Source organism: Ipomoea nil, unplaced genomic scaffold (assembly GCF_001879475.1).
Source record: "Ipomoea nil cultivar Tokyo-kokei standard unplaced genomic scaffold, Asagao_1.1 scaffold0688, whole genome shotgun sequence".
Classification (NCBI taxonomy): Eukaryota; Viridiplantae; Streptophyta; class Magnoliopsida; order Solanales; family Convolvulaceae; genus Ipomoea; species Ipomoea nil.
This window is the reverse complement of record NW_017617116.1, coordinates 4,067,791-4,093,198: the sequence shown is the minus strand read 5'-3', so window position 1 is coordinate 4,093,198 and position 25,408 is coordinate 4,067,791. Positions and strand designations below refer to the sequence as shown.

The 25,408-nt window shown below is 32.8% G+C and overlaps 2 protein-coding genes, 1 long non-coding RNA gene and 1 other non-coding gene across 7 annotated transcripts; 3 read left to right on the top strand and 1 right to left on the bottom strand.

Moving 5' to 3' along the window:
* Positions 1–1,415: 1,415 nt before the first annotated feature.
* On the bottom strand, positions 1,416–1,487 carry TRNAT-UGU. The gene has a single exon. It is a non-coding gene; the product is annotated as a tRNA-Thr (tRNA).
* A 1,029-nt stretch (positions 1,488–2,516) lies between these two features.
* On the top strand, positions 2,517–3,570 carry LOC109175556. Its single transcript, XR_002053283.1, has 2 exons — positions 2,517–2,634; positions 3,226–3,570. It is a non-coding gene; the product is annotated as an uncharacterized LOC109175556 (long non-coding RNA).
* Positions 3,571–10,346: 6,776 nt separating this feature from the next.
* LOC109175301 (protein TIFY 9-like) lies at positions 10,347–14,324 on the top strand. Of its 2 annotated transcripts, XM_019324547.1 has the most exons (6): positions 10,347–10,530; positions 10,622–10,751; positions 10,842–10,944; positions 11,056–11,143; positions 11,277–11,334; positions 13,951–14,324. In XM_019324547.1, the coding sequence occupies exons 1-6, from the start codon at positions 10,410–10,412 to the stop codon at positions 13,988–13,990; spliced, it is 540 nt and encodes a 179-aa protein (XP_019180092.1). In that variant the 5' UTR covers positions 10,347–10,409; the 3' UTR covers positions 13,991–14,324. The 2 variants fall into 2 exon arrangements, with proteins under 2 accessions (XP_019180092.1, XP_019180091.1); XM_019324546.1 differs by lacking the exon at positions 11,277–11,334.
* A 1,246-nt stretch (positions 14,325–15,570) lies between these two features.
* On the top strand, positions 15,571–23,162 carry LOC109175299 (putative pentatricopeptide repeat-containing protein At5g13230, mitochondrial). 3 transcript variants are annotated; one of them, XM_019324541.1, is made up of 4 exons: positions 15,571–18,246; positions 18,423–18,726; positions 21,903–21,946; positions 22,379–23,162. In XM_019324541.1, exon 1 carries the CDS (start codon positions 15,623–15,625, stop codon positions 18,122–18,124), a length of 2,502 nt encoding a protein of 833 aa, XP_019180086.1. In that variant the 5' UTR covers positions 15,571–15,622; the 3' UTR covers positions 18,125–18,246; positions 18,423–18,726; positions 21,903–21,946; positions 22,379–23,162. The 3 variants fall into 3 exon arrangements, 1 of the variants encoding a protein (XP_019180086.1); XR_002053272.1 differs by lacking the exons at positions 15,571–18,246; positions 18,423–18,726 and adding an exon at positions 21,527–21,707; XR_002053273.1 differs by lacking the exons at positions 15,571–18,246; positions 18,423–18,726 and adding an exon at positions 21,527–21,712.
* The last annotated feature ends 2,246 nt before the right edge of the window (positions 23,163–25,408 follow it).

Below are 25,408 nucleotides of genomic sequence, written 5' to 3'. Positions count from 1 at the left end.
TCATTGCAAAAAGAGCATTAAATGTTGCTAGTAATTTCATCGCAAATACAATATCAGTTCTGATACGACTAGGGAATTCTTGTCCTAAATTGGTGCTCTAACTAACAACAATGAAGTAATGAATTTTTAGTCCCAAAATATTTGGTTGAAAATAATTTGCAATGTGCATTTTCAACGGATTTTAGGTGATTTGTAAAGGGATTTTGTCTGATGTGAATCGAGTTTTTTTTTTTGTTTTTTTTTTTTTTGTTTTTGTTTTGTTTTTTTTTTTTAATCCTTGGTAGTGTGTAGTTTTAGTTGACTGATTGGAAAAGTATGTGATTAAGAAAAAGAGTTAGTGTTATAAATCACAATGTCATTTCGTATGATGAATTCTGTGATATTATATATTGAAAACCATAGGAGAGAAGAAAAATAGATTGAACACATGAACTCAGAACCACACCCTTTCATATATATATATATATATATATATATATATATATATATATATATATATATATATTATACAACTGAGTAGAACCGTACATGAATTAAAATATAGAGAAACGTCAATAATGGCCGGCCATACACCACAAAATATTCATAACAGTCATGTAATTAATTGAGTGATTATATAACTATTTAGAACGAAATTAACTAAACTAGGAGTAGAGAATTGTTTAAGGCAACGTGAAACACGCTAGGAGGGGTGCGATATCTTTTTAAATTAGTGTTTCAGAATTTATGAAAGTATCATTCAATATTCTGGCGTATTTAATTTTGGAGAGAAGTACTTCACTGGATAGTATATTAAGTATAATTTTTGTAACATCAAACCCTATTAATTGGCGCGATCGGTGATCCATGCTTGCTCTTGTTGCCATATATGCCAGAAATAAATTATTGATTTGATCTAATCCTCTAGTGTACTTCAATGCAATTTTAGTGCATTGGCGTGATGCACCTTCAAAAACAAAACTAAATCTTCATCCCCCTAAAAACAATGATAATAGGGATAGTTTCTCATACGTGTTGAATATATACTGTAAATTAGGTGTACCGTTTCATCAATGCCCAATGCGTGATTCCAATTAATTGACCAAAGTTCATGTTAAATTTTATATTGTATTTTTTTAATACATTTTAATATATTTATAGTATACTTTTAACAATTATGCCAATTTTGATTGGGATGGAGTTCGAACATAAAACCTTCGTTATGAAAATCAATGAGTAAGTTAAGAATAATAAATAGTTAACAAAATATTTCATTACTAAACTTTACACGGACAGAATACAAGGGTATATATGAAAAGTCAGTGATATAATAGAGGGTAAAATATGAAAACTAATTAAAAAAAAAAAACTAAAATCAATAGTATAATAGAGGATAAAATAGGGAAACTAATAAAAAAATGAAGGCTAATAATTGTAGCCCCCAGCAAGGATTGAACTTGCAACCTTTTGCTTACAAAGCAAACACACTACCACTATGCTATAGAGGCTATTTTTCATCTAATTGTTTTATTCGTATCATTTTATATGTATAGTTTGGTTAATGAGTCTTGACTGAAGTTATTTTTAATTCAATTGTTTATAATATTAAGTTTATTATTAGTATATAAAATTTATATATTTAGAAACTATATTAAAAGTTGTACTATTAATACTCGTGACACGGAATTGAAAATTCGAAATCGTCTACTTTATTAATATCACAACATGTCTGTATAAGAGTAAAATTGTAAAGATTTTGGAAGTTTGTATGATGAAGAATTTTTTATAAAGGTTGAAGATTGATAACTTAGAAATGAAGTTCCTTGTTTGATGGAGGTTTCAAAGTTTATCTAGTTGTCTAATATATTTAATATCATTTTCAAACCTTGAAAACACATTATAGACCGTTGTAAAATAAGGATCAATATTTATCAATAAATGAATTTATATTTATATTTATATGTTATTGAAAACAATATTAAATGAATACATTAATAGTTCTAAATTTGAATGCTAGGCATCGAGATCGTAACATAATTAAATACTCATAAAAAGAAAAGATGAAAATGACTATTTTCAAGAAAAAAAAAAAAAAAAAGAATTGTGTAGACTATACAATTTAATAAAGAAATGAAAATGAGTTTCGCGCGCTGTATTTCTTTAATTGGATATACATAGCTGGGAAATGCAACCTCCATTACTTGTGGACTCAGTATTCATTATTTAACACTATAAGCTTCATCATATCCCGGCAGGCATTTTAATTACCTGCAAACCTTTCTTCTTCTAATCTTATCAACTTTACTCACAACAACACTGCAGAACCGCCATTGCTGACATCATCTATCATCCATAATGAGCTACCAGCCTCTTCATCACGGCCCACCAGGCAAGCATCAACTGCTTTAATTTCTTCACCTTCAATTCGCAAAAGAAAAAAGAATTAATTTGGTCTTTTTTTTTTCAAATTTATTTCATGGACTTTCCATTATTCCATATATATATATATGAAATAATATTGTTTTGGTTTGCAGGTCATCATGAGCCGCCGCCGCCGTCCACGCACCCGCATCATCCGCCGCCGGCCGAGCCCCACCACGAACCCGCCCCACAACGAGAAGAAAGCGGTGGCTGCCTATCGTTTCTGAAAGGCTGGTATGCATGCATGCATTCTTCATATATCACTTAATTCATGTCAGGGCAAATCCATAAATATCGTTGAGTGGAGATAAAAATATAAACAATTTTAAAATGTGATACAAAATATTTATGAGTCAAATACTTTTTATTTTAATTAGATCTACTCTATGCATTTGTACATCAATTTGAATATAGACTATATTGACTAGATAGTTCAAAAAATTAAATTTTTATAATTGAATTACAAATATATTCATAAATACTTTGTATTTTAATTAGATAAAATATATCAAGTTTAATTCATGTCAGAGATAGATCTATAAATATCGTTAAGTGGGGGTAAATTTTTAATTAAAAAAGTTCAAAACATGATAAAATATAATTTATTTATTTTTATTTTAGTAAGAGATATAACGCACGATGAAAACTTATAGACTGCATTGACCCGAGAGTTTATAAATTTTAATAATTGAATTACAAAACATATTCATAGATACTTTTCATTTTAATCAGATCTCTAATCTGATCTAAATATTTTTAAAATAATTTGAATACGATAACGCATATCTGAGAATTGATACCTATGACCAACTTTTGAAATTGCAGCTTGGAATGTCTTTGCTGTTGCTGGCTATTCAAGAAGGTGTGCTGCTGCTGCTGCTCTTAATTCCCAGGAGTGCATATATATATATATATATATATATATATATATATCCTCAAAAATAATAATTATCGCACGTTGTTGTTGTTGTTGTTACGTTACGTTGTTGTAATTGTCAATCTCAATTCGTTCTCCTAAATAAAATGCAGCACGTACTAGGCCTGCTTGCTTGCTGCCTGTATTAATCCTTTTCAGTTATAAGGTTTGGTTTGCTTTGAAGGTTGTTTATTTGACATTATATTATGGAGTTGTTATGATATGATGATATATGGCATGTGCATTTCCTCGCAGTATATCTTCTATTATATTATTGTATTTGGATTGGATATGATATATGTCATGTGCCGATTAGTAGATCCAAAACTTTGAGATTCGCAGCATGAATTATGCCCACTTCTATTGTTAAATGTCATTTTACTCATTTATATGGTCTTGCCATGTTTTATATACAGTAGTTATTATTTAGGAAAATGACACATTTTCTCAATGAGTTATATGCTAATGTTATTTTGTTTTTACCTAACTTATTCATGTATTTACATTTGTCCCATCAGTTATGTTAAAAGTGATAAGTTTTCTCATTTTTATGTTATATATATGAACATTTTTACCTTTAAAATAAGTATTTCATTTATTTTTCTTTTCCAACAAATTATTGCTTATATGTTTAGATGATAACGATTCGGTTTGAACCTAACTATAGCAACCGAGCCAAAACTGTAGGGACGGTTCTGGTTACGATTCAGAACCGAAAAAAAATAAATAAAACAATTGTTGAATTTAGACTATTTTAAAAATAAAAAATAGAATTTACACAAATAAAATAAATAAATAAGTAAATTTTGAATTGGCGGTTTCAAACCGAAACTAGAACCTTCATAAAAGGTTCCCGTTCCGATTTATCGTTTTCCATAGTCGTGAACGGGACTGAACCACAATCATATCTACTTATATGTGGAATTAGAATAAATGTGAAAATGATAAACACTATTAATAGAAGAAAGAAAATGCTAGGAGTGAAAGCTAAGGCTTTAGCATATACTTAAATTTCTCAAATAGAGATATAACGGCGATTCTTTTAAAGAACTGACGTTATATCCCTATAATTTTTTTAAAAATATAAATTATTTTTAAAAGTTTTAACATACAATGTTGGTTTGTCTACGAACCGATGTCGTATGGCATATTTTTTTTTTTTTAAATTTTATAGAATATACGACGTCGGTTCACCGTGAACTGACGTCGTATATCATTAAATATTTTTTTTTTAATTTTTATTTGGAACATACGGGCGTCGGTTCATGGTGGAAGAACCGATGACGTCGTATGTATTAATATATACTCGTATATTTTTTAAAATAATAATTATTTATAACGTCGATTTTTGTAATATATATATATATATATATATATATATATATATATATATATATATATATATATATATATATATTGCTTTATTTTATTGACATATTACGTCGGTTAGTTCAAAACCGACATTGATTGTGCGACGTAGTGTTTTTTTTTTTTTTTTTTTTTTTAGTAGTAATGATTTTATTATCTTTTGCATTTGACAGCTAATGTTCGAATTGTTTAACACGCCCTTAAAGTTAGGTTAAACACGTTTTATTTGTGCTTTTGTAAGTGCAGAGCAGTGAAGTTGAGTAGGCCAACTGCCTCATCTGTATAATCCTAATCCTCCCTGTATTCTTTTGTCTCCAATTCCAATTTTACAAGTTAGAAGATTCGAGTATCGTAAAGGGTGCACCATGTTAAAATATGGTGCGCCAGACTTTTCTTCGAACAACTGGTTTAAATTGAGAAAGTCAATTGACAACTTTCGCATTATGCTTGCAATCCTATATGATTATATCTATGTTATAAGTGAATAAAAATTTTAACATCTATTTTTTTTTATCGCATAAAAAATTATAGACTATTTATGTTTACACTAAACAACTATGAACTAAATTGCTGGCAACTGCACCCCGTTTGAAGCAGAATCATGGGCCATATTAAAGGGTATTCAACTAGCAGTATTCAAGGGGTGTAACAATTTGATCATTGAAAGTGACTCCACGAACGCTATTAACTATATCAAAGGAAGCAATCCTCCCCGCACCGCGGCTCACAACATTCTTGAAGCCTGTAAAAAAGAACTCCGACGTCTTGAGAACTGGCGGGTTACGGCAATAGCCAGGGAGCAGAACTTTGTCGCGGATCGCTTAGCATTCTTCTCCAGGAACTTCCCCCCTGGAGTTTACATTTTAGCGTCACCACCGGAAGATATTTTGAGTTTTTTAGAAGATGACATTGCTGGTTTTCCATCATGGCGCTTCATGTATAATGCACAGTAGTTCGGTCTGTCTTGTTTGGGTTTGCCCCTTCTCAATAATATAAAAAAAAAAAAAAATTGCTGTTTAACTATACTGTAAAAATTAAATTGACACATTTCTCAATCAAAATAATTAAGTGGATAGGAGTGTAGAAGACTATGGTGATAGGGACGAATAACGTTTTCCATGTATTTGACGCATTAATTGCACCACATTAACTTTTTTTTTCCCCGTTTTCACGTTATTGCCGTGAGAGGCAATATTGTTGTGCACACAGTAATGATGAACGGCTTTGATAAAATAACAATATGTACATGATTCATGCTTATATCTTCTCCTCATAAAATTGTTTATGGTGTGTTTGGTTGATGAGTTTTGCCCATAGGAATGAGAATGAAAGTGATTGTAATTGTTTGGTTGATAGGTTTTTAGAACACTACTATGGGTTTCAAATACCCCATCAATTGCAAAACACATACCCAAATAAAATAAGGGTTTCATTCCCTTATTCGATCATTCTCAAGCACTACTATTAATAACCATTCTCATTCCATCCTACTACCAAACATGTTAAATACTTTCACGAAAACCCATTATCATTACCAAGTATTTTATAAAATGTTACGCTTGAGTTTGCTTTTCCTCATTTTGCTAGTATGACCTGGTTCGATTCGGGTCCGCCTTTTATTTCTACAGCGGTAAACCGTGACTTGAGTTTTGCTTAATGATATCTTCTGTTTTTCTTCCAAAAAAAAAAAAAAATACTAAATAAGTTCATGTATCATGAGAATAAGTTATGTTATTGTTGTAATTGTTTCCTTTTAGCTCATAGCGTTTCTTGATGGAACGGATTATCATATGATAAACGAGAGGCAAAGTGCAGGGAAAGCAAAAAGACATTATAATTGCAGTAACTTTTTTATTTCAACATTACAAGGCATATATATAATTATAATAGTAACAGAAAGAAATAATGACAGACATAAGTACGATGACCGTTACAATTGTTACATAATTATTCACTCATAATGTGCACACTTTAATAATATTATTTTTACTCTTGACTTTACCTTATAATGTTTGTCTCTTGACATGTCAGTAAAATTAATTTTATTCATTGATTATCATGAATTGGTATTGCCATGTAATCAAGTGAAACTAGCTAGTGAGAATGAAACAGTACTCTTTGAAAACTAATATGGGCATAATATAATATGATTTTGAAACTCGGGATGGTAGTTTAAGTGGTAAATAAGTTTTCTTTGTGGGAAAAAATTTGAGATAATCTGGGTTTGATTTCCACGAGCCATGATTCATCCTGTTAAATGGACTGAGAAAGATTCGGACCGCCTCATGGTTTACCAAAAAAAAAAAAAAAAACATTTTGAACCGATTTGATTAAAACAATGAAAAAAAATAACATTTCAAATTTTAAGATGGTATTTTCAAATTTAAAATCTTTCTTTGTAATTATCACATAATATATTTTAAAAGTTTTAAAATTTCAATTATTAATCCAAAATTGCATATATAATATATGATTTTCATTTAAAAGCATTATTTTTAAATAGGTTTATTGATGAAGATAGTTGTGATAACTATATCCATATATTTAAAATTGATAATTTATCAAATCTTAAAATATATAGTGTAGATGAATCAGTCAAAGTTTGAACTTGTTACAAATATAATGTAATTCAAGTTGCAATTTTATAAATGAACCAATTACCTCCATAAAAAGATTCCATTGTTTTTATATTGAATACTAATTTAATTTTTAAAACTTCATTTGTTTTTATAACATTTTAAAATTGTCTATTAAAATATCAACTTTGAAAGAGTACTTTAAACACTTAAAGTTTGACATTTTGTCACAAGTATGCGAGTATACCTATATATAGAATATAGTAATATATGCACATATATAAAATGTGATTTAAATTAAAATTACAACATTTAGTAATTTATATCCCAACCTATGTCTCATAAACCAGAGTACTATATACATGTTCACTCAGTCTTTTAGTCCTTTACGATGCGAAATGTTCTTATTAGGAGTGCAAACGAGCCAAGTCAAACTCAAATCTATACTGATTTGAGTTTGAACTTAAATTAGTTATAATGATTGAAGTCTAACTCATTAATTTTTATAAGGTTCCAGTTCAGTATATATGTATGTGTGACGGATCAGGTGAGAATCACATGCGTAGGAGAGAAATGAGAATCTATCGCAACCGTCCATCTATCTAGATCTAACGGATCAAAATTTTTATTTTTTTTTTAAAACGGTGATATTTTTGTAAATAATTCAAACTTTAAAGTGCAATTAAATTATGTTAAAAATGCAAATAAAATGTATTACAAGTGCAACAATATAATATACACCGACCAACAATATTAAGTGTACAAAACGTTATCATTAGGTGCACCAATGTGAAAAGGTAAATTATTATTTGCAATATTAAGTGAAAATGGTTGAACTTTTAAGTGATTTTTACTTGCAAACTTGCACTAGTTAGTAGTTATTTGCCATTTCAACACATGTTACGTGCACCAAAGTTCACGTTATTTACAAAAAATGTTGTCGCATTTTTTAAATTACATTTGATCCATTAGATCTGAACAGATGGATGGTTGTGGTTGTTTTTCATTCATCTCCTAATTGGGCGTTCTCACCTAAACGCGCGCGCGCATGCGCGTGTGTGTGTGTATATATATATATATATATATATATATATATATATATATATATATATATATATATATATATATATATATATATATATATATATATATATATATATATAGTGAAAGGTTCCCGTGCATTTGTTGCTTCCCGTGCGGATGTGCGGTGGATTAATGTGCGTGAGATTTGTACTCAATGTGCATGAGTGTTGTGTTTAATGTGCCTGAGATTTGTATTTAATGTGCGTGAATGTGTAAAATGCAGCAGAAAATATTATGTCAGCTTCTTCCCCATCCTTAGTAGCCATTTGCCCCCTCCCTGATGATGATGATGCGGAGGCGAGCTATGGAGGTAAAGAATTATGGGAATAATACAACAGAAATTCACACTTTGTTGCTGTGCAAATTTTACTGTGCGTGCGTTATTTATATAAACATGCGTTATTTATATAAACATTCAACTGCATTGAAGGTAGCTGATAACCCAGAATCCATGGCCAAATTGAAGGGAGAAGTAACAAGAAGCTTGGGCGTTAATGTGCGTGAGTTTCTGTTCTGCTTCTTTCTGAGCTCGTAATTCTGAAATACTCAGGCACATTAAGCACAAATCTCACGCACATTAAACAGAATACTCAGGCACATTAAGTACAAAACTCACGCATATTAACATGACGCACATTAAGTACAAATCTCAGGCACATTGAGTACAAATCTCACGCACATTAAGTATAAACCTCACGCACATTAATCCACGACACATCCGCACGGGAAGCAACAAATGCACATGATCCCTTCCATATATATATATATATATATATATATATATATATATATATATATATATATATATATATATATATATGTATGTATGTATGTATATATATGTATGTACATATGTATGTATGTATATATATGTATGTATGTATGTATGTATGTATGTATGTATGTATGTATGTATGTATATATATACATACATACATACATACATACATACATATATATACATACATACATATGTACATACATATATATACATACATACATACATATATATATATATATATATATATATATATATATATATATATATATATATATATGATCAAATGAGAACATGGTTCTCTTATAAAAAGTGTGGATGAATTACACTCGTCCATCTAGATTTATCAACAATTTATGATTTTATTTTTGTTCTTATTTTCTAGCAATCATCAATCGTTGGTCTATCCAAATAAATGGATGTGATTAATTCACACTTTATGCATAGAAGCATGTTCTCATTGGAACCTGTCTATATAGATATATTTTTCACGGGTTGCTCAACGAGCCATGAGCCAAGAAATTCAAACTATAACTTGGCTCGAGTTTGAATTTTACTAGACTTGAATTAAACTTTCATTGAGTATTTCATGAATAAGTCAATTCATCCGACCCACTTAGTTGTAATTAATTTTGAAAAGAAAGTGAATCATAAATTTTATTTATTTTACTTCTTTCTGTTAGTAAAATTAAAATATGTTTAAGATTGTTCGCATGGGATTAACTCAATAGTTCAGTGTGTAGTATTTGAGAGAAGATGCTAAGGTTCAAATCTCGACGACGATATAGCCGCCAGACATTTGGCACTATCTGTTGGGCCGAAATATGGGGATGACATATTTCATGTTCGCAGTGGTGTTTGATCCTATTTATTGACCCATTAAATAATGAGATTTACATCATGTCGAATCTAAATGTGAGGGTTCATGTAGTAGAACTCTATATATCTCGTGGGGTATATTTATTACGGAGTATTTTTTAATAAAAGATGAGGGACCAATGCTTAAAAAATCTAGAGTAATAAATAAGGCGTTGAGGGAGGGAAAACGATGGCAAGTGAAAAGCACACGAGAAAATTAAGAGAGGTTCCGTGGATGGGTAGATTAGGTGAAATGTTGTGTTTGGGCTTATGAGACTCGTGTATTTCGTGCGCTTCATTTATTATTCTTCCTGGGCCCCACTCTGCCCTGGCCGCCCCTTGTCGCACTCCTCTATAACATTTCCTTCGTCTTTATCCCTTTCTCTGAAAGCAAGCAATCAAACAAGCAAACCCCAAACGCATCCCTAAAATGTCGAAACTGGATTCCGCCGTCGAGCTCGATTTCTTCGGCATGGAGAATCAGGCCGCCGCCGTCGCTGCTAAGCCTCCACAGGCTCCCAAGCTCTTCGAGCGCCGCCGAAGCTTCCGCGGTTAGTTTTTAGCGGTTTGGTTTTCGTCATCTAATCTGGAATTTTATAGTGAAATGCTTGAGGAGTTTGTTGTTTTGTTTCGGTTTTGTAGATATTCAGCATGCGATTTCGAAGATCAATCCGGAGGTCGTGAAGAATGTGATTGCTTCCGCCTCTGCGAATTCGAAGGAGGAGCAGCAGCGTCTCTTCCCGGCATTGCCTGTTTATGCGCCAGCTTCAAGGTGTTTTTCTTAATCTCTTCCTTTTCCTCAATTAGAGAACGACCGGAAAAACGGAAATGAGTGTTCTGATGATTTTTGTTTTTCTGTTAGGACTACTACTGTGTCCTCCGCCGAGAACGACGGTGGCGAAACGGCGCCGTTGACTATCTTCTACGACGGAACCGTTTCCGTTTTTGACGTCCGCCGTCTCGAGGTCCGTTGATCCTAACCTTCATTTTCCTTGTTCTTTGGTTATTGTTTAGTTCTGGAATCTGGAATTCTAGTTAGAGTGATAAAATCAAACCGAATAAATTTTTATATGTAGGCGGAAAAAATTATCAAGCTTATTCAACAAGAAAGCCTCTTTAAAACTGCTGACTCGGCCGATTCCAACCTCGCAAATACCGATGGAGGTTAGCTTTCTCTCTTTCATATAGTTTAATTGATTTATTTATCTTTTTAATTTTTTTAACACATAACTATGCGTAGATTGAACATGAAGGTGTATGCATTTCGTATGCTTAAATTGTAGAAATTTGTGTACAGATCTGCCATTACAGAGGAGGAAATCTCTGCAAAGGTTTCTGGAAAAGCGCAGGTCAAGGTTGGTACTAATGCTTAAATCTTAATAATAATCTTAAATCTTAAGTATAATTGTTTTATTATATCTTGTTATGTAAGTCTATTATCTGCTTTTCTCCTTTATTTTCTATTAATATATGGCCATTTCCATATAAATCATAAATTGCATGCATCATACACAGCTGCAGATTTTGGTGAAATCCACCTGTAGAATCTCTTCTAACCTGAAAGAGTATTTAGTGTCAAGTATTAAACGTACTCCTTACATTAATTAGACCTCTTCAAATTATCTTCAAAGAATTTCTACAATCCTCGTTCAACCTCCTCAGGGTTTGAATCCGCTCTTGGCTCGCGACGCCAACAAAGTTGCTTTTAGGAGATTACATTAGTTTTCAGGGGCTTCGGCCCTTCATCCTACCAAAACAAAAAAAGAGAGTAAAAATAGCGATTTTTTTTTTAATTTTTATTTTACTTTACACTTATTATACTTGAGAATTTTGAGTGGACGTTATAGTTGTCGAGACGGCTCGCAAAAGGTCTCCATATGGAGAGGTGGACTAAAAAGTCCGTTAAAATACAGGCCTAAAATCGGTTGCCCCGCCTTAGGCCGTGTGCTTTGATCGGGCTCATCAAATTTAAAAAGTTTTAAATTTAAATAAAATTAATATAAACAAGTTAATTAAGTGTATACTATGGAGTAAAATAATTTGAATAGTTTAAACATGCATTAATGCATTTGTAATTTATTGAACATAATAATAACTAATGTAGTAATAAGTGTTAATAAATAATACATAATATGTGAATGATAACAAATAATTTATATAATGTACTACTTACTAATACATTTTTAATGTAAATAAATAAATAAATATATAAAATGATGTATGTATCTACACTAATATTAATAATATATAATTCTTCCGTCCTATTTTATGTGTATTTTTTATTCAACGAGGCTTGATGATGTATTTTTTATTCAATTTTTTATAATATTAAGTTTAGTTTTGGTATACAAAATAAGAATAAAATAAATAAATAAAGAATAAAAAGTTGGGTTGATTAATAAATAATAAGTAGGACATATAAAATGAGACAGAATTAATACATATTAGGTAGTTTTAGGAGGATGGACTAAAATATCTGTCAAAATAGAGTCATAAAAATTTAGTTTGCTCCGCCATTTTAGCATAATGGAACGGGGCTAAGCCTATCTTGATGGGTTATCCAAGAATACTCGGGAAGCAATACTGTTACCACGTGACGGTGTACTGATTGGTAAAAAGAAAGCCTTGCCTGCCCCCCGTAGTACAATTTTGTGCCCCATACCAGAAGCATGAGTATTATTTTAATTATTTGTTAAGAAAAACGTGGGTTTTTGAGAAATTTATTAATTACCCCTGGTTGGCTGGCCGGCCCAAGCCTCTAATGGCCAGTTGCCCTTTCCTTTCAAATCACGCTTTTCCTCACACTATGTCCCACTCCATATTTGATTCTCTGTATTTAGTCTATAAAATTCCTGGATGGGATATCTTCTCCGAGTATCAATTCATATCATGGGGAGATGGTGGAGATCGACGGAAATTGACATGTTTCACTGCTTTGTTTTTACTATGGGCTATGAATCTTTGGCACGTTTATTTGTTTAATTAAGGAATAAGGTTCAAATTGGCCACTGAACGTAACCTGAAAATGCAATTAGGCCACTGAACAAAAACAAAGTGCAATTAGGTCACTGAACACTCCAAAAATGTGCAATTTCACCTGATAGCAGGTTACCCTCAATTTTAGCAGGTTATCTGCTTACGTGGCAGCTGAGTTGGCATTTTTAATAAATTTTAAATTATTTTTAATAAATTTTAATAATAAATTTTTATTTAAAAAAATAAAAACGACTTTATTTTATTTTTTATTTTTTTTTTCAATTTTTTATAAAATTTATTATTAAAATTAATTATTAAAAATTATTTAAAAATTATTAAAAATGCCAACTCAGCTGCCATGTAAGCAGGTAACCTGCTAAAATTGATGGTAACCTGCTATCCGGTGAAATTGCATACGTTTGGAGAGTTTAGTGGCCTAATTGCACGTTTTTGGAATGTTCAGTGGCTTAATTGCACTTTTTGTTCGTTCAGTGGCCTAATTGCATTTTCAGGTTATCAGTGGCCAATTTGAACCTTATTCCTTTAATTAATTAATTAAATTCAGTCATTGAGGACTTCTTAGGACCCTCTTTGACTTGAATTTATGTTAGGCTGTAAAAAACTAAGAATGGTGCCTTTGACCTCAAATGTTGAGAGTCGGATTTACTATCCATATCCGAATGATGCATGGGTATTTAGTTACTGTTTAATTACTACTCCGAAGTATTAGTTTGTCATTATGTTTTTGTGATTAGTTGTGTATTGATGTGTTTTACTATTCATCTAGTCGTGATTTAATGTGGTCAAGAAGGCGAAATTATTTGCCTTGCCAGCGCAGGGAAAATAGCTTTTCCAGGGGATTAATAATTGTTCCCCCCTCATGCTAGTTAGAACTAAAAGAGATTCTCTTATTAAACTGATTGGATTGGACAATAATACTAGTAGGAGTTTGGCAAATGAATAGAGAATATTAAACGGTGATGAATATTTTGCAGATTGGTTATGGTGTCACCTTATGGTTCTCCGTCTGAGTAGGCAGTCTCAGGCGACACTGCTCAAGCCTAGGAGGAAAAAATGTGCAGTGGTACTGATGATGATAAAGAGGGCAACTTTGACTTTCTTCTCAAGCTTGTCTAGTTGTCTTAACTAAAATAACGTGGCTTCTGCATTTTACTTTTTAGTTACGTTCTCTTTTTTAACAGTGCTTTGTTGCCTTGTTAGAACTGCAATCGCGCGTTTAAGTACTGTTTTTTTTTTTTTTTTCGTTATCTTTTTTTAAGAAAATGTTTGCACCCACTGTATATACGTGGTACTCTTTTATCGTGTTACCTGCACCTTTGCCAACTACCACTTGCTTGTTAATTTATTGCCATTATGCCAGTACGAGGATGAGAAAGTGCCCTAATTAATCTAATTTTAGATTACAAACCAAAATTAGGTTTAAATCAATTATATCTCTTATATTTAAAGGAAAAGATCATTAAGACGGAGTCAAACAAAACAAATACAGCTCGTCTGAAATTAGCACAAAAGAAAAAGAAACACTTGAAGTCCAAAAAAACTCATAAAAATACCATGATTATATTTGTGCATTATAAAAAAAATGGTCAAACATATGCATACAATGCATGATTAATTAAAATTTTAATTAAAACTTTGACTTTGATTGATGTTTTAAAATAATGAATGCCAAGAATCTCACATTAAAAAAGTAAAAAAAAAAAAGTTTATAATGTCATTATTCATGAGTCATGAGTAAGATTATTTAATTGAACATAAATTTGAGTTTAGTAAAAATATAATATAATTATAAGTTGTGTAAGTATGAAACGTAGTAATAGTATTTTTTTTTAATTTTTTTTTGTATCTATCTATTTTGTTGTTTAGATTAGATTTTGGAAGAAGAAGAAGAAGTAAAATGGTTAGGGCAGCTGGGCAGATGCCAGAATTTTATAGTCTCACACAGACACACACTAGGACCTAATTGAATGTTAGTATATTTGAGAATATAAAGTAAAATAAATTCAATTTCTTAAAAATTTCAAATTTAAACCCCTGTAAATACAAAAAAATAATAATATGTTTTTATTAATATTTTCTAAATTATGCCAAGTCATTGTTACATTGGATGTCAAGTTATCGTCACATATCAGTAATTTGCTGAATATGTCAAATTAAAGCTCAATTACACTTTTTTTTAATACTGATTTGAGGGGTCTCAATTTTTATTTTTTATTTTTAGTTACGGGTGCAATTGTACTATTTGATCCGTTTAAAGCACTTATTTGGCCAGTTTTCATAAAATTATAAACAAAATTTGGGACATATTTGGTTATCTGGTGCGTTGTGATAAATAGTGCAAGTACGTGTATCTCTAATATTTAACAACATTTAAGATAGACTTAGCTATATAGAAAGTAATGCGTATAATCAGGAGTCTTTAATAGGTGAATATGTGACCTATTGTCATCCCTAATATGATATCCATTTAATTCCCAGCTATAACTTACAGATTAAAGATATTATATTGCCAAAAATTAAAAAACAATTAACGGAGTAATAATACAATATATAAGCTTAAAGCCCAACAATTACCCATCTTCTGTCGTGCTCAAGTAGCTCCGTTCCTATTACGCAATCGCCAAGTTTTGTTGCAGTAGCAAACGCATGATCAGGCATATACTCACTAGACCACGACCATGGCTAGACTCTTCCATGTTTCCAAAATCTCTCTTTTGGATTGGGCTTCCGGACAGTGGGTTCTCATCGCAAGCTGCTCAGCTGACCCAAGAACCAGACGCCAACTGGGCAATCCAGCAAGTTCCGGAGTTCGATTCTCGTGCGTACGCATGTATGCTTCAAGATTGCGTCAAGAACTCTCAGTTCGCGTTGGGAAAATCTCTGCATTGTGATATTCTGAAGAGAGGTGGGAGTTTGGGTCTGTACGGGCGGAACATTTTGTTGAATTTTTATGTGAAGTCTGAGTTGATGTCTTGTGCCCACCAGTTGTTCGACGAAATGGCGGACAGAAACATGGTTTCGTTTGTTACTTTGATTCAGGGTTATATGCGGTTAGAGCATTACGTTGAGGCTGTTGAGTTGTTTGTTAGATTGCACAGAGAAGGCCACGAGCTCAACCCCTTTGTCTTCACAACAATTTTGAAGGTGCTGGTGAATATGGAGTGGGCAGAGATGGGATGGGGCATCCATGCGTGTATTTATAAGCTTGGCCATGACTTGAACCCCTTTGTTGCCACTGCACTAATTGACGCTTACTCTGGCTGTGGGCTTGTTAAAGCTGCTAGGGAAATCTTTGATGGGATTGTTGATAAGGATATGGTTCTGTGGACTGGAATGGTTACTTGCTATGCAGAAAATGGTTATTCTGAAGAAGCTCTAGAGCTATTCTCTGGGATGAGATTGGCAGGGTGGAGACCAAACAACTTTACCTTTGCTAGTGTAATGAAGGCTTGTCATGCAATAGAGGCCATTGACATGGGGAAAAGTCTTCATGGGTGTGTTTTGAAGACGAATTATATGGTGGATCCTTTTGTTGGTATTTCATTGCTTGACTTGTATACAAAAGCTGGAGACATTAAAGAGGCTAGGTACATTTTTGAAGAAATTCCCAAAGATGATGTAATTCCTTGGAGTTTCATGATAGCACGATACTCACAGAGTGACCAGTGTGACGAGGCTTTGGATTTGTTTTGTCAAATGAGGGAAGCATTGGTTGTTCCAAACCATTTTACTTTTACTAGTGTACTGCAAGCATGTGCAACAATGGAGGCTATGGACCTGGGAAGGCAAATCCATTGCCATGTAACAAAAGTTGGTCTTGGTTCAGATGTATTTGTATCAAATGCCCTCATGGATGTATATGCTAAATGTGGAATGTTGGAGAGCACAGTGCAACTATTTACAGATTCAGCAAACAGGAATGATGTATCATGGAACACCATCATTGTTGGCCATGTGCAAATGGGTGATCATGAGAAGGCAATGCATCTGTTCACAAGTATGCTTGAAGTCCAAGTGCAAGCTACTGAGGTCACATACTCTTCTATCCTGCGTGCTTGTGCCAGCCAAGCTGCATTGGAGCCAGGTATGCAGATACATGCATTGACTGCAAAAACTATTTACGGTCACCATGTTGCTGTTGGAAATGCCCTGATAGATATGTATGCAAAGTGTGGGAATGTTAAGGATGCTCGTCTGGTCTTTGATACACTGAGTCTGCGAGATGTAGTCTCTTGGAATGCTATGGTCTCTGGATATTCCATGCATGGTTTGGGTAGTGAGGCTCTGAAAGTCTTTGAGAGGATGCGAAGCATGGATATCAAACCTAATCAGTTGACTTTTATTGGTGTTCTTTCGGCATGTAGTAACACAGGATCATTGGATCTAGGACAATCTTATTTCTCCCTGATGCAAGAGCACTATGGTATTGAACCTTGCATAGAGCATTATACTTGTATGGTGTCACTTTTAGGGCGATTAGGTCATCTTGACAGAGCTGTCAAGATGATTGAGGAGATTCCTTATGAGCCCAGTATTATGATATGGCGTGCTTTGCTTGGGGCATGTGTTCTCCATAGTAATGTTGAACTTGGGAGAACTGCTGCTGAACGTGTTCTTGAGATGGATCCACAAGATGAATCGACCTATGTGTTATTATCTAACATGTATGCCACTGCAAAAAGATGGGATAATGTATCTTTTGTTCGGAAAAGCATGAAGAAGAAACGAATAAAGAAGGAACCAGGACTAAGTTGGGTTGAAAACCAGGGAGTTGTTCATTATTTCTCTGTTGGAGATGTTTTGCATCCTGATATTAAACTAATTCATGCAATGTTGGAGTGGTTCAACATGAAAAGCAAGGCTGCTGGTTACATTCCGAATCTTGATGCCGTTTTACTTGATGTTGAAGATGATGAAAAGGCACGGCTTTTATGGGAACATAGTGAAAGACTGGCATTAGCTTTTGCTCTAATTAGAACTCCTTCTGGAAGCCCCATTCGTATTATTAAAAACCTCAAAATATGTATGGACTGCCATGCTGCAATCAAGATTATATCAGCTCTCGTGCATCGAGAAATTATTATTAGAGATATAAACAGGTATCATCACTTTCAGGATGGGATGTGCTCTTGTGGTGATTATTGGTGACACGGGCTCCTTCTTAATAGTCATTGGGTGCCATATTCATGGAAGACAAAGCTGGAAGTTGTTCTTTCGGTGGTGCCTTAGAAGTCCCCATCTTCTTGATGAAAATCTGAAAAAACATGCTGGTACTGCTTTTATTAATCATTTATAATCAAATTATAAGCAATGCCACGATTATATTGAGCTTGCAGACGCTTGATTAATCACCTCTTTAGCAAACTCTTAATGCTGGTATACCTCTGAAAGTCTGATCTAGACATCTAGTAGAGTTCTTATTTGGCATTGCTTGCTAAATTTGTAGGTATGATTTGATCATCTGTATCTTTGAGGGATGGATCATTTACAAAATTAGCATAAAGGAATCCAGATCTGTTTTTCATCTAAATGTGTGGTGTATGAATCGCATTTACTGGGAGGATTGCAGTCATATTTTGTCATAAAAATTTGTGAGCTTGGTGCATCTAGGCTATTGGTGAATTATTCGGTTGTACCTGCTACACTGCGCTAATTGAGATGTTAAGAAAGCATTGCTCAAGATCTGGATGGCCGTCTGAGTGTCTGGCTAAACTAGTCTTCATTTCAACACCATGTTCTGAAGGTGCAAGGTAAAATCCACTGAGCATTCAATCTATTATTTTTGTTACATGTAGGACATGCAATTTGAGAACTAACGTCGACTTGAGATCCTTTTTTAATAGTTACCATTTTTTTTTTTCCTTTATTGCTGATAATGCATTTGCTGAAGTGTGAAGATTATGCGGACCACTAGCAATTCAATAGTTCCTGACAACTTTTATTGTGTCCCGTTAATTGTGATAATGATTGTTGTTGATACTGTTATTGTTATTGTCATCGTTATTATCATTATATTTTCAGAACTTCTGGACCTGTAAGTTCTACTAATTCAGTAATGACAGATCTACTTTAGAAAAAAACACTTCTTTCTCTGCTCCATGTTTCTCAAATCTACTCATTCAATATATTTGTCTTTTGTCTGAATATATTCGCTTAGTAAGGAGTACTTTTAGCGCTTCTCCTCTTCTGCTGTACACCTGTACCTCTAAGACCCAATTGTGTATGAAATATGTTGTGCACCTTAGCATTGGATTCAAATTTTTTTTTTTAAAGGTGTGTTTTAGGCTTTAGCATTACACAACATACAAAGCCTACTTCTAACTTCTGTATTATCTAATGCCATGATACTGACCAAAAAAATCCAAGTTGCAAAGGCAACATACTTTGACATCTGGTAAACTTCAAATCAGATATTACATAGATGGACAAACAAGAGAGACAGTATGTGAACATTTAGAAAAAATGTATGAAAAATTCAATCCACTTATTCGGTATTTTGACCAGTAATAGTTTCAAAATAGCATGACTAGACACATTCTTATCTGGATCTATTTTTGACATTAAATTTTTAGCATGCCGAAAATGAATAGTTAGCCACCCCACTTTTTCATCGTGGAGTATGTTAGCCAATTAGCAGTTGAAACGTGGAGAATGCCTCAGGCCCTAAGTAGGAAATTGAAAGATACGTTGCCTTGATTTTTTTGGAGGGAATATTGAGAATGTTAATGTCAACAATTAGTAATGATAGCATAGATGTGGTTTTCTTAGTGGCGAATTTTTAATCATTAACAGTTGCACTATATAAAAAAGTATCGTGATCTTCCAAAATTTGGTTGCTAGGGAAAAATTTTGTTTGTGAGGCTGAGGCCCAACAAAAATCTTTTCTTAATGAAGTTATTGTGCTTATCTCTTTTCTTGATCTGATGCTTGCTTAAAAGTTTTCTACTACTAGATTCCTGCTCAGTGAAGAAAGGGATAAAAGTTTTAAATCAGTAAAAAGAAAATGAAAGACAAGCGAGCTAACACAATGAGAATGAAACTCTATTGTCCCCTGCACTTCTGTAATTGGGACATTTTCAAAAACGCAGTCAAATGCATAAGATTGATGTTATTTGAAGTTAAAAAAAAAAAAAAAATCAAGGTTGTAAAATTAAATTGAGAAAAGTGTGTGAAGGAAAGAGAAAAAGTTGGATCTCAAATTGATGATATTTACATTGGAGGACATTTTTTTGGGTGGGTTTTGGGATGAGAGGGGTGGTGGTGACACATTATACTCATTAATTTTTTTTTACATGATGTATGGATGGAAGTGAGACTTTTCTACATCATAAGGGACTGAGGAGGAGCTTCCCACCCTCTGACTAGATCAATGGTGCATACTATAAATGAATATCCAAATTAAGTTCAATTCAATAATTTGAGTTCCCTGAAAGCAACAGTTTAATTACTGATAGGAAATATGGTCTGTAGCTACATTCATGCTGTATAAGTGAATTGACAGTACAACAATAAGTCTTAACATTCTCTTGTTACCTGTTCTGACACTGTACCAACTACCATCTTAATAGATAGTTCAATCTGAGTAATTAACTGCTTATATTTAGATTATGCTTTTAGCCAATACTTACGACATCAACCATTTTTGCAATGTAAATATGCATGATTTCTTCTGAATTAGATGCTAGATGGTTCATTACTGGCAGGAATTTATGGGAACTTTTTATGATAGATTGAACCTGATGGTTGTTTTAATAAACCATATTATTTTGGGTATTCAATAAAATAGCTAATTACCATCAAAAGAACAATTTAAGTGTAATAGTGTATTGTGTATATTCCTTTTTGTTATGGATTTTAATAAGATTCTACAGTTGCGCAAGGATTTAATGACAGTTTGCCAAAATTTTTTATTGGTACTATTAGTGTCTGAGTAAGTCATTTGAGTTACTCAAAGCTTCATGATGTTAAATTAGTGTGTGATGTTAAATGAACATGACTTAGAGATTTCTGCTGTTTGCTTGAAGTCTGTCTGTGTTTGCTAATCTAACTGTAGTTTTAGTATGGTAGCTGTTTTCCCTACTGTTTTGGAATTTGCATCTTATGTTGAATTGTGGGCTGAGGTGCATCCCATAAGTTAAAGATTATGTGTCAAAAGAATGTATACAAGTTATCATCCTCAACTACTTGGCAGTGCATTGTTAAACCCAATAGCACAACAAATAGAAAACCTAGAATGATCATCATTGTTGTAGATAGAACTATATGTATAAGAGTCATCTTGAATGAACCTCGAAGGTCCTAAGATTTTGGCTTCAACCTAACTATGTTTGGCTGCATAAATCACACCATGGCATTCTGTACCACAAAACCATTCTAGTATGCCATTTTAATGAATTTTTTGGGTCCTCCGATGCTTGTGTTAAAGCTGAATTGACTTTACTTTTTTCCTCTTTGGTGTTCTGGAATGGTAATTTTCATTCATTCTGCTCATTGGATACACTTTTCACTTAATTTGAAATCATTTCTTCTAAAGTTACATAACACTCTAATCTGTTAATGGTGTGGAGCAAGGAACCAGCAGTTACCAATCTGTGGTAATCTTTGAATCAATATTCATTGCAGTATTTCTGGTTGTGGTAATGTTTGGCTTTGTAAAATCCTTGTAGACTTCATCGCATTCTTCTTCTGCTACTATGTTTTCTTAGTGATTTTGATGGATAAGAATACAATGGTCAGGTGACCTTCATTCATCATTTCATCGGAACTCCACTCCTTTGGCACGCAAGATTTGGACCAATGAAATTAACTTCTCTTATTGTCATTCGTCTTTCTTTATATACATTGGCATTTTGTATGTTAATTTGATAAGAATCTCTGTTCCTTTGGAATCTCCATTCCATAACATTTTCCTTTGTTTCCTTGGCAGCATACCAGGAAATGGTGATTTGCATAAGAGAATAAGAGATCGAAGTAAGCTTTTCCTTTTTAGATTAATTTAACTTTGGTTAAGTTATTATACATACTTAGGCTCGTATTATACATTTAAGGGTGAGAATTAGGGAGATTGAAGAATAATGGTAATACGAGATTATGTACGTAAAAGGGAAAAATGATAATAGGAAAAAAGAAGCGGGTAATAATTGGTATTATAAAGATTTTGGGGAGGTGGTGAAAGTAAGAGGCACGCAATGATAGTTTGGGAATGATGAGAATGGGAAGTACTGGCAATCCTTGTGCATGAAGTTTGCCTACTTCATGCCACAAATATAGGCTTGTAGTCAATTACTAATAATTGCCTTCTTTTTCATCTCTACCCTCTTCCTCCTCTTTAGTCAATTTCCCACATTCCCCACTACTACTGGATAAAATACTTTATTACAACTAAGTACTGGGTTTAACCAGGGACTGCAAGTTGATTCCTAGGTTGCTACTAAGAAGAACAAGGACAAGGACAGATCTGAGCAAAAGTCTGGTCTCTGTTGATTAGTTGAGTCACCATGATTTACCCTGCCACAATCTTGTCGGGCTGGAGTGTTGGTTCGTCTGGAGTGTGCAATTTCATCTTTTGTCACAAGAGATCGGGAACAATGCTTGTACATTCAAGGTTGGCTACTAAGAAGAACAAGGACAAGGACAAATTTGAGCCAAAGTCTGACCTCTGTTGATTAGTTGAGTCATCATGATTTACCCTTCTGCAATCCTGTCGGGTCGCTTGGAGTGTACGATTTCACCTTTTGTCACATGAGATCGGGAACAATGCCTGCACATTCAAGGTTGGCTACTAAGAAGAACAAAGACAAGGATAGATTTGAGCAAAAATCTGATTAGTTGAGTCACTATAATTTATCCATTTATAATCTTGTCGGACCGGAGTGTGGGGTCATCGCTTGGAGACTGGAGTGTGTGATTCTATCTTTTGTCACAGGAACAATGCCTGCACATTCAAGGTTGGCTACTAAGAACATAGGAAGATTAAACAGTTGATTCCTTGTCCTTGTTTTAGAATATTATTTTTATACCACTTAATTTAATTTGATTAAATAAAATTTGTATATCTGTAAAATCTTGGAGAGGATGCGAGTAGTATCTTTTTCCCGTTGGCAACTGTCGGAATCTTTGGCCCCACAATTTCCGGCAGCCCGGCCAATGTTACAGCTTCAAGGCTTTCCCACCCACACATATATATATTTTAAGGAACAAATAAAGTGCATCTTCAAATATGAAAATTACATATTCTGCCCGGGCCTACCAATTGGTAAAGTCCTTATCAACAAATAAAATTCATGTTTAAATTTTATTAAAGAAAAATAAAATAAAATTATGAATCATTTTTTGTTTAAGTATATCATAAGTAAATATATATAATAGTTCTCAGATTATATTAGGGTTCACCGTTCACATATATATAGACAAACTGAAAGAAACTACGGAGTAGAAGTGGTGATGATTAAAGAATTGATAATTGTGATTATTAGTAAATATAAGGGAAAAAGGCACTTTTTCCCCTGTGTTATATACTTATAGCACTTTTTCCCCCTATATTATTTAAGTGACAATTTTCCCCCCTGATATATTAAATGGACATATTTACCCTTAAAATAAATATTTCCTTTATTTTACTTCTCCAACAAATTATAACCACAATTTGAAAAAATAAAATACATTAATTGTTGAATTTAGAATACTTTAAAAATAAAAAAATAAAATTTTAAAATAATGTTTGAACCAACAGTTCAAATTGGATCCGAAATTGTGAAACAACGATTCAAAATAAAAACCAAATCGCGATTATATATACTTATATGTGAGAGTCAATATAAATGCGAAAAAAACATACACTATTTGCAAATATTATAATTCTAATTTTAAGCTATTGCTAGTAGTTGTTCCGATTTGAACCTCTGGTTCACGGTTCAGAATCTATTTTTTTCCACTTCACAATTTTAATAAACGGAAACCCAAATATTGGGTTATGTTATGAATCATAACCGAATTTTTTTTTATTTGATTGCTATAGTGTTCGGTTTAGTTCGAACCGAACCGTGGCCATCCCTACGTATAAACAATAATTTGTTGAACAAGAGAAATAAATAAAATATGTATTTTAAAGGTAAAAATGTCTATTTAATATTATCAAGGGGAAAAACCGCCACTTTTATAATAATTGAAGGGGCAAATGTGGATGCATGAATAACTCAGGGGGAAAAAGTGCTATAAACATATAACATAGGGGGAAAAAGTGCCATTTTCCCTAAATATAAAAGAAGGCAAAGATGACAGGAGTATTAAAAAAAAAAAAAAAAAAAAGATACTATAAATTGTAGTGGGGCCAGTGTGGAAGCCCCACAACCCCGCCATGTAGTCCGGCAGTGCACGCGTAGTCAGGGTGATGGGGCCTACCTCGCACCTCCAATCTCCATGCAAAATTAAATTAAATTAAATTTAAAAAAAAAAAAAAAAAAAAACCTTTTTAGTTTTTACACTCACATTTGTAGCAGTGAATACAACGACGTGGCTTTTCGAGTCAAGTGATGAAGACGCCCATTGGCCATTTTCCCGCCTATTCATCTGCAATTTAAAGGTTAGTACTTTTACTTTTTTTTTTTTAATAAAATAAAATAAATTGTTGTTTAAAATTGTTTCATTCATTGTATTACATGCGAAATTAAAGAAGCATACCTAGAAGACTTAATTTACTGATGCATATCTCAACTGGACAATCAATTTAAAATAAATTCATAAACTTTACTACGTTAACAGTCACAAATTTTTATTATTTAGGGTAATTCATTGAGTTTCTTATCAAAGGTATTCAATTGCCCAAAGAGTCAATACCTTACTACCGAGGTTTGATCAGATCTTCCCTCAAAGGAAGCCACAAAGGTATAATCTAAGCATAAGGTGTTTGGCCAATTATACTATTTGTTTGGCGTTTTCCTTATCTACTAAAATATATAAATGGCAATAAGGGTATTATTTTAATGAAAATGAAAACATGTATTGGTATAATCAGTTCAATTATATAGGGTTGGAGTTCAACCTTTTAAAAGAATTACGGTTAAATTATATATATTGTGTTTATTTTTTTTTATATACTAAAAAATTATTTTCAATTTTAGTCGTTTTTGTTTTTCTTTCTTCTCTAAGTTATTAATCTTGTTAAATGCAATAATTTGTAGGTTCTGTCTCTTTACTTGTACATTTACAAATTATTCTCAATTTTATATTTCTTCGTGCTTAATGTGTGAATGTAATACGTAAAAGTATCATTAATTTACTTTATATTATTTGTTAACAAAACGCATGTAGAGAAATTTAACATAAATATAAATGATATATATATGACAGGGAATATTGCGCAGATCAGAGAAGCAAAAACGTGGAAGTTTATGGTTTGTTTGTCGGGAATTACGTCGGACTGCGCCCTGCCTA

Bases quoted from the DNA above. Each gene is read 5' to 3' on its own strand.
- LOC109175301 (XM_019324546.1), top strand. From the start codon at position 10,410: ATGTCGAAACTGGATTCCGCCGTCGAGCTCGATTTCTTCGGCATGGAG. The intron at 10,752-10,841 runs GTGTTTTTCTTA...TTTTTCTGTTAG, and splicing joins GTTTATGCGCCAGCTTCAAG to GACTACTACTGTGTCCTCCG. The intron at 11,144-13,950 runs GTTAGCTTTCTC...AATATTTTGCAG, and splicing joins CCTCGCAAATACCGATGGAG to ATTGGTTATGGTGTCACCTT.
- LOC109175299 (XM_019324541.1), top strand. From the start codon at position 15,623: ATGATCAGGCATATACTCACTAGACCACGACCATGGCTAGACTCTTCC.